This window comes from Pseudophryne corroboree, chromosome 6, assembly GCF_028390025.1.
Source record: "Pseudophryne corroboree isolate aPseCor3 chromosome 6, aPseCor3.hap2, whole genome shotgun sequence".
Classification (NCBI taxonomy): Eukaryota; Metazoa; Chordata; class Amphibia; order Anura; family Myobatrachidae; genus Pseudophryne; species Pseudophryne corroboree.
In genome coordinates this window covers 91,593,182-91,603,033 of record NC_086449.1, presented here as the reverse complement: position 1 = coordinate 91,603,033, position 9,852 = coordinate 91,593,182, and the positions used below count along the sequence as shown (strand labels likewise).

Here is a 9,852-nt window from a genome sequence, read left to right as displayed (position 1 = left end):
CAATTGTAGCTTTGTTAGGGCACAATGGCTTCCAGTGTCTGCATTTCAGCTCGCACCCCCTGGGGGAGGAGAGATGAAATGCGCGAAAAGTGACCCATCTGGGCACCAAAAATTGCACTTTCTGCGATCACACCCAGAACTTTGGTCGGGTTTAGCTGCTTTATATGTTGTACAGTAGCAGTAAAATTCCTTGGTTCTGTTTACTATGTATTTTAAGAGAAGAAAAAGAAAAAGTGTCCACACAGACAGTAATAAAAATGTTTCATCCTTCCCCACTATTATGTCATATGATAGCAATATCAAATACTCTTAGGGGGATATTCAGTTGTTTGAAAAGTCAGTTGGGTGTCTGTTTTTTCCTATCTAGTAGACAGGAAAAAAACAGACACCCGGACCGACTTTTCAAACAATTGAATTCCCCCTTAGAATTATAACAGGGGGGGTGACCAAGAGAAAAAAGTATCCCTATAACAGGCACTGCCAGATAGCGACTCATATACCAGTCATTAAATAACTTTAAAATAAGCTAGCAAAATATTAAAATGACAATGTGTAAAACAGTGAATCAAGTGTGAGGGTGCTAAATTCCTGTATCCACCATAAATTGTCTGTCTTTATTCAGTATTATAATTTGACAGTTCACATCCTCTGTTGAATACTGATATCAGTGTTATGGGCCGCCGCATCTCATTCTTGTAGCATGTTCCTGGCCATTGCTAGGCAACCAGGCACCACATCATGACGACTGAAGGGGTTGCTGGTCAAAGCAGTTGCTGGGCAACTGGGACTACAGCTGGCCACACTGTTTCCTGGTGCCGGCTGTTGCATAGCAGCCAGGAAGCCTGTTGTTACGTGCAGCTTCTCAGCTGCATCAAGTTTTCATTAATAGGGCTGGTCTACCTGGCACTCTGTCATTGGACCCTACTCCTGGTGAAAGGTAGCCAGCCCTGCACAACTGGGCTGGTTATATTTCTGTTCCTAGCTGTGTTCCTGCTGTCATCCTCTCAGCTAACGTAAAAGTATATGATGGTGTATCCGGTGCGCCCTCTTTCTGCGGCTATGTAGGAAGGCCAATGCAATGGTCTCCTTATCAAACAGATGAGTAGGTGAACTCGATATGGGTATGGTAACAATTATTACCGTAACACATTAAATAAAAAAGTTAACACAATTTAATATACAATAACGTACATAAAACATCTAAATAAAAGCATACCAGTAAGGTAACCTAGGAGCCGCAGGTGTTATAAGGCAGGGTGGTCCAAGTTTTACCCCGCTCTGGCTCCCAAGCTTATCAACAGGTCAATAACCCCTGGATGAATGGTGGTATTCGCGGAGGTGTTAAATAATAAAGCAACTCAAATAGTACTTCTAAAGGTAAAAGGAAAGCATACCAGAGAGGTAGCTGAGGAGCCGCAGGTATCGTAAATAGCAGGGTGGTCCAGACTTCACCCTGCTCTGGCTCCCAAGCTTACCACAAGGTTGGTGTTCAGTGGAAGAATGACGGTGATTCAGAGTAGGTCCAATGCCCAACACGTTTCGAGATCTATAATCTCTTCCTCAGGGCTTGATGATTCTTCTGATCTTCCAAACAGGCTTTTAAAGATGGTGGGTAAGTATTTCTGGGTCATTGACAGGGAGAGGCATTCGCAGGGTGGGAGGGGGTGTCAAAGCAACATTTTAGGTAAAGGTATTGCAGCGTTATGGTGGTGCGGTGCGGACAACGCAGGTGTGTCCAGACCATTTGCAGGGTGGGCAGCGGCAGCTGTGTGACATTACACGCAGCCGTAGCAAGCCTACAAATGGCGATTAGCCGACTGCCTTTGTAACTAGGCTACGCAGGCAAAGGGATACCCTTATCATGTGAGTGATTCACTGCTGTGCAAAACGGTCACATGTTAGCGCAGGGGGGGAGGGGTCCGGCATGCTGAGCAGATTTGCCCTGTGCTGGGTGTCCCCCTGCATGTTAGTGTAATGCTGAATTCAGCTGCGTCACAAGGCAGGTGCGGGGGTGCAGACCGCACCCGGGTGTGACACCTGGAGGGGGGTGACAGCAAATGTCAGCTCCTCCGCAGTGATAGGAGCCAGGTGCTGCAGTGAGAAAAAGTCTCCTACAGCATCCGGCTCCTGTCATAGAAGAGGAGCCGACAGTGCACAGGGACAGTCTCTGGGGGAAGCCCAGCATCTCCAGAGATATTGGGCACGCCCCCGGAGTGACGATTCCAGGATCCCCACGAAGACACGCCCCCTGGGTGTAAAATGACGCGGCAGGAGATCAGGGGTGCGCACCGGGTGTCACTACACCCGGTGACGCCTCTGGCTGAATTAGACCCTCAGTCTTCAGTTCCATTTCTACCAGTCTATTTTGCTGCACTACTCAATTAACATTACTCTTGTGTGCGCAGCCCAGGAATTACTCCTACAGTGCGAAAGAAACAGGCTGATCGGGACCGGAGCTGACCTCAGACACCTTCCCTGAAAACGGTTGAGAACGCCTGCGTTTTCCCTGGCACTCCCAGAAAACGGTCCGTTACCACCCACAAACGGCCTCTTCCTGTCAATCACCTTGCAAACCAGATCCTTGATTGCACAGCCTAGCTGCGCTGGCAGGTGGCTTATTGCCATGTTTAGGGTCGCAGCGGCTGCGTGTGATGTCAGGCGGCCGCCGCAGCCCGCCCCAGCAACGGTCTTGACACATCTGCATTGTCCGGACTGCCCCCCCCCCCCCCCCCCAATGGTGTTCTAACGCCATTGGCACGCCCCCTCCTGCCCCGCGACTGCCTCTGCGTGTCATTCAGGCAGAGGCGATTGCACCAGCACGTCCCTGGATTGCACCAGTGAGATGCTTTCGTGGGCACACTCCACAAAGGGCTTCAGATTGAGATTGCAGCCCTTGCAGCGATCGGGTCTGAATTAGGCCCTATATGCTGATGTCACTAATAAATGATTCTTTATATGGGGAGTGGTATAAATAGATACACCCATGCCATACATAAAGTCAATGAAGTGGGACACTGAAATACACTATGGAGTGGCTTTTATGAATTAATCAGTGAATATTTATTTCCATTGGGTCTAACCAGTGGCGTAAATATAGTGGGTGCAAGGAGTGCATTTGCTATGGGGCCTGGCCGCTTAGGGGGCCAGCCAGCCAAACAAGCAACCCCACTGCACCATGCTTTTTTTTATTATTAACATTGCGCCCCCCCCCCGAGTCCTGGGTCCAGCAGTTCCTGGTAGTGTGGGTTAGGAAGGGGGTGTCACCGGGACTGTGTCACACATTGTGCCCGGAGCCGGCTAGTAAAGATGATGTCATCATCTTGTGAGACCGGCAGTAGCTCCGCAGCACCGCGGCGTGCAAGCAATTTGCCTTCAGTTTCTAACAGCAACACTATCTCGTGTCTGCACCCATGGAACAGACCTGAGAAATGCCCCCCTATGAATAAGTCCCAGTTGTGGCACTGGGTGGTAATAACATATGGAAAGTGGCACCAGGCAAAAGGCAAGTGTGAGACTGCGCACAAGGTCTGGATTGTACACTGCAGTTGTGTGTTACATATAACAGGGCCGGTTCTAGATCTTGTGGCGCCCAGGGCGAAAGTTTCCTTTATTATACAGTATAAATGAAACCTTTTATGCTTATGTACATTGAATGGTATAGGGTGCTATAAATTCTTTATAGTATATAGTATACATCTGTGTGCCGTAGGCTGGGTATACACTAGGACGATTTGCTGGATCAGAACGACAAATCGTCTACATTGTCTAGTGTATACCAGCAAGTGCATGCTACAGCGTGTTGTTAATGATATCTTCTGGTGGGTTGTACTGCATGGCCAACTAGAAGATATCATTAACGGGGTGTGGATCATAGGGTCAACCACACTTAGGTCGACAGTGTCTAGGTCGACCACTATTGATCGACGGTATGTAGGTCGACAGGGTCTGTAGGTCGACATAAACAAGGTCGACATGACAAAAGGTCGACATGAGCTTTTAATTAATTTTTTGTGTAGTTTTCTCCGTGCAGTGACCGGGAACCCCAATTAGTGCACCGTGTCCCCTCGCATGGCTCGCTCTGCTCGCCATGCTTCGGGCAAGGTGCCTCGCTCCGCTACCGCTGCGCTCGGCACAGGTTACCGTTCCCAATCGTAGTCCACGTGGAACGTAAAGTGTGAAAAAGTTTTAAAAAATAAAGGAAATCGTTAAAACTCATGTTGACCTTCTGCCATGTCGATCTACTGTAGTACATGTTGACCTTGAAACCCTGTTTACATACTTACTATGGCCCTCATTCCGAGTTGTTCGCTCGCTAGCTACTTTTAGCAGAAATGCAAACACAAAGCCGCCGCCCTCTGGGAGTGTATCTTAGCATAGCAGAACTGCTAACAAAAGATTAGCAATTCTGGTGGTCATTCCGAGTTGTTCGCTCGGTGCCGATTTTCGCTATATTGCGATTTTCCGCTTACTGCGCATGCGCAATGTCCACAGTGTGACTGCGCCAAGTAAATTTGCTATGCAGTTAGGTATTTTACTCACGGTATTACGAGGTTTTTTCTTCGTTATGGTGATCGTAATGTGATTGACAGGAAGTGGGTGTTTCTGGGCGGAAACAGGCCGTTTTCAGGGAGTGTGCTAAAAAACGCAGGCGTGCCAGGTAAAAACGCTGGAGCGGCTGGAGAAACGAGGGAGTGGCTGGCCGGACGCCTGGTATTACACAGTCGAGTCGAGTTTTTGACTATACTTTGTACTAAATTGTACACTAGATAGTCAAGATTGACTTGCCTGCACAGTCTATCTAGCCTTACGATACCGACCCCACGGGAGCGCGCATCGGGATAGAATCTGTATCGCAAGCTGCCTAGCACCATGAGATATGCACTAACTTTTCATAAGATTTTGACTATATAGTCAAAATCTCACAGATTTATCTCACCGTGTGTACACACCCTAAGTCCTGGGCTGCGCAGAGACTGCACAAAATCAGTTTGTGCAGCTCTGCTACACATGCGTTCTCACACTTGCACAGCAAATAAACACTCCCCCTGTAGGCGGCGACTATCTGATCGCAGGACTGCAAAAATGGCTGCCCAGCGATCAGATCTGAATTACCCTCTTTGTGAACTGTTCACGCGCTGCTGTGGTGAAGGTGTATCATGACTAGACAAATGGCACCATTACGAATAACCGATGTGTAAACTGTGGAGCACCACGTGCCATTGATGTGAGGTGAACGTCGGCTGCGAAGGTGCGTGAGGGCCGACCGACACGCTATAGTGGAGCAGCTCACCATCAAAATTAACCTGGGGGATATCAGACGTGTGTCTAAAATGAAAGCTCAGCCATACCTCCCAACTTTGCGTGGCCTACGAAAAGGGGGCGTGGCTTCATGGGAGGACCACTATTTTACACATTGGGCCTAACTCAGACCTGATCGTAGCCGTGCAAAATTTTGCACGGCTACGATCAGTTGCTCAGACACGCGTGGGGAGGCCCAGCCTGCATGTCTGGCCCTACCCTCCTTCCCCGCACAAGTACAAAAACATTCCACAGCGGTGATGTTCTGTACTTGGCGAGTAGCCCCCTACCAGCGCAGCTCCTGCGTGCAGGCATGGAGCTACCCATCTCTGTCTGGGTCGCAGCGGCTGCGTGTGATGTCACGCACCCGCGCGGCCTGCCCCCCACACGGTCCGGACACGCCTGCATTGCCCGGACCTCGCCCCTAAAACGGCGGCTAAACGCTCTTGGACCGCCCCCTCCCACCCATCAACCGCCTCTGCCTGTCAATCAGGCAGAAGAGATCGCTGGGCTGAGATGGCCATTGGCTGTCTGGCATGCGCCGTCACACTGCGGCACCGGTGCATGCGCAGTTCAGACCTGATCGGCTGCTGTGCGAAAACGCACAGCAGCGATCAGGTCTGAATTAGGCCGATTGTCATTTTAATATTTTGTTGTCTTATTATAAAGATATTTAATAAATGTTTTGTTTTAAAGGTGTATATTAGTCACTAGAGTATTAATGTGACCGATTGAAATTATCATTATATTGTATCAGTCAGTGAGTGCCCATTATAGGAATATTTTTTCTTTTTGCTCTTGGATACTTACTAGGTAATTTAATTCAACGCTTACAGTATTTATGCTTATGGGGGAAAAAAAATTATAATTTTGGTAAAGTAATTTTAGTGCAATCACTGCAATATGTGCTAAACTAATAATGATCAGCTTGTTAAACCACCTTTACTGTTTCCAAAATTATTACCTTTTCCGTGTAATGTCCCTTTATGTATCAGCTGTGTCCATCAGTATAACTATTCCTCTAGATATGAACTGAGGGGGTCATTACAACCCGTTCGCTCGCTGCGTTTTAATGCAACAGAGCGAACGGGTCCCTGCTGCGCATGCGCCGGCGCCGTAGTGCGCCTGTGCATGCCGGACGGCCGCAGGCCGTAGCAGGACAGCGATCGCCTCTGCCTGATTGACAGGCAGAGGCGATCGATGGGCGGGAGGGGGTGAAACGGCGGCATTTGGACGCTGTTTTGTAGACGAGATCCGTCCAACGCAGGCGTGGCCGGACGGAATGGGGCGCGGGCTGCAGCGGCTACGTGACGTCATACGCAGCCGCTACGAGCCGGGGAGCGAGGAGTAGCTCCCGGCCAGCACGCTAAAGCTGGTCGGGAGCTGCTCCTGAAGTGCAAAGGCATCGCCACTGTGCGATGCCTTTGCACTTCTGCGAGGGGGGCCGGCACTGACATGCGGGGCGGGCTAGCCCTGTGCAGGGCGTCCCCCCGCATGTCAGGAAAGATGATCGTAGGTGTGCAAAATTTAAGCACAGCTATAATCAACTCGGAATGACCCCCTGAATGACGTATTAATTACTCCCTGACACATTTTAAAAGGACCACAGGTAGAGCTAAGTATTTCACTTGTGATTCTGTGAGGAGACCTGCAAAACATGCACTGTGTGGGGTCCTGAGGACCGAGTTTGAGAACCGATGCTCTAGATATAATCTGAGTGACAGTCTGAGCCTCGCCCTGCAATGTGAAACTCCTACACTGGTTTCTGCGTATCTGAGAGTTTCAGTTTCATTTCTCTGTTCTGTAGCCGGGGATGACGTCTGCTGATCTGAGACAGGAACTGCTCTGTTCCATCTGCAAGGATATTTATACAGATCCTGTAATGATGAGATGTGGACACAACTTCTGACTGGTCTGTATTGTTTGTGAGCTGGAAACACAGAAGGATTCTGGATTGTATACCTGCCCTGAATACGGAGAAGAGAGTCCAGAGCCTCCTAAACTGCAGAGAAATTTAACTATGTTTTACGAAACGATGAGTTACCGGTCTAATCAGCCAAATCAGGAGACTGAGATCTTCTGCACTTACTGTATGAACTGTCCCGTACCAGCTACTAAGTCCTGTCTGTTGTGTGAGGCTTCTTTGTGTAATGATCACCTAAGGGTACACAGTAAGGCAGCAGAACATGTCTTGTGTGATCCCACCAATTCCCCAGGAAACAAAAAATGTTCCATCCATCAGAAAATCCTGGAGTATTACTGCACTGAGGATTCAGCCTGCATCTGTGTGTCCTGCAGGCTGGATGGTGAGCATCAGGGACACCGGGTGGAGATGATGGATGAGGCCTTTAAGAAGAAGAAGGAAAAACTGAGGCATGTTCTACAGAGTCTGACCACAAAGAGAGAAGAAACTGAGAAAAGTCTGCAGAAGTGCAGGAGAGATCAGAAAAAAGCATCTGATACAACAGAGAGATTTGCTGCCCTGTTTGCTGACATCAGGAAAGAGCTGGAAGACCTAGAGAAGAGAGTGTCCAGTGAGATCTCCAGGAAGAAAGAGTGTATTTCACCCTCAGTCTCTGCTCTGGAAATAAAGAAGGACGAGCTGTCCAGGAAGATCCATCACATGGAGGAGCTGTGTAACCTATCTGATCCAGTGACTGTCTTACAGGAACCAGACACAGGTGACTTGTGTGATACTGAGGACAGAGACAGACATTACTCAGAGGACCCTGATGTAGAAGATCTGGATGTGGGTCTCATCTCACAGACAATATACAGAAGACTGTCTGATATAATAAAAGGGATCTGTGTGCAGGAACCTAAAGACATATTACTGGATGCAAACACAGCTGGTAATAAGTTACGTATATCACGGGACAGGAAAACTGTATCTGAGACACTTAGAGATGAGAATTGTCCAGGAACACCAGAAAGATTTCAGTATAATCAGGTATTAAGTACTGGGAGTTTATCCTCAGGGCGATATTACTGGGAAGCGGATGTTAGTAAATCAAGGAGCTGGAGGGTGGGGATGTGTTACCACAGTATAGAGAGGATAGGAAATGAGTCCCTGATTGGAGAGAATAACAAGTCCTGGGGTTTGGATAGAATTGTTAATCATTATTCAGTGAGACATGACAACAGAGAGATCCAGTTACCTGACAAGATTCCCTATACTAGAGTCAGGATATGTCTGGATTATGAGGCTGGAGAGCTGTCCTTTTATTCTTTGTGTGATCCAATTACACTCTTACACACTTTTACTACCACATTCACTGATCCCCTTCATGCTGCATTAGGTGTATGGAAAGGTCATATAAAGATATGTGGGGGAGTCAGGACCTGGGAGAAACAAAACTAAGAAAGACATTCAGTGACTGGTGACATCACAGGGAAGGGAATTATGTAGCAAGTGAAAGGAGGCAGTGGGTGGAGCTACATCTGGCTTCCTTACATTTACATCAGTCATTGTGTGGTGTTCAGTTTATATGAATAAGTTGCCCTGTTGCTATGATTAGAAAATACAGTATATATATTTTTCTATACATTTATTAGACAATTTTAGGTTCCCTATATATATATATCACACATACACACATCTCTATGTAGCCTTCAAATAAATATGGAACAGGCTAAGGCTTTTTCATAAAGTGAATATGTATATGTAACAAACTATTTTATAGATGACCTAAGAAGATCATATACATGTGCATACATATTAATGTCATAAGTTAATGTGTTTAAACAAGGAATGACTAAATAATACACACAGACGTACAGATATATACAGTTGTGTTAAAAGTTATACTTTAATTAATTCATGAATTTTTTTATTTACATAGGCTAGGACTGGTAAGGTTAGTCTGTGAGCATTATTCCTTTGACTAATATTAGCAGCTGAGGAGTAACCTCTTTAGAAGCAGCACTGTATCACACTGTGCGCGAGGCAAAGGGATCTCGAACCTCCAGCGGGAAAAGGATGGTCTTGTGACATGGCTCTGGGGAGTATGAATGGAAGTCCGCAGCTGCTGCCAGACAGACTGTGGTTTCCCCCTCCAGTGGTCACCTCTCCGCTGCCTGCCTAGCAGCTAAGTTGTAAACCAGCGGTGACCAACCCTCGGCTCTTGAGCCACATGTGGCTCTTTCATCATCTGCATGCGGCTTGGTCAGCTCCCGCCTCCCACTGCTCGACAGCCCGGCACACTGTGTCTAATGGCACCAGCCCGTGAGTCAATCAGAGCTTGCAGACCAGCAGCCAAGGCTCCTAATTGGCTGCCGGACTGCAAGCTTTGATTGGCTCACGCTGCGCTCTCCTCCCTGCCCTTTGGGATGGGGGGGTGCACTGAGGGGACATGTGGATCTGGCACTGGGGGCGTATCTGGCACTGTGGGGCCATGTGTATCTGGCACTGGGGGAATATCTGGCACTGTGGGGACATGTGTATCTGGCACTGTGGGGACACGTTTTTCTGGCACTGTGGGGGCACATATGTATCTGGCATGTGGGGGAATATATATATTTGGCACTCTGGGGACATGTGTATCTGGCACTGTG

General features: G+C 48.0%; 1 protein-coding gene across 1 annotated transcript; it reads left to right on the top strand.

Moving 5' to 3' along the window:
- The first annotated feature begins 7,333 nt into the window (after window positions 1–7,333).
- Window positions 7,334–8,659, top strand: LOC134934365 (tripartite motif-containing protein 16-like). The gene has a single exon (XM_063929817.1). The coding sequence runs from the start codon at window positions 7,334–7,336 to the stop codon at window positions 8,657–8,659; it is 1,326 nt and encodes a 441-aa protein (XP_063785887.1).
- Window positions 8,660–9,852: the final 1,193 nt, after the last annotated feature.

What these genes read in the sequence shown, in the direction of transcription:
- LOC134934365 (XM_063929817.1), top strand. Translation starts at nt 7,334, where the DNA reads ATGAGTTACCGGTCTAATCAGCCAAATCAGGAGACTGAGATCTTCTGC.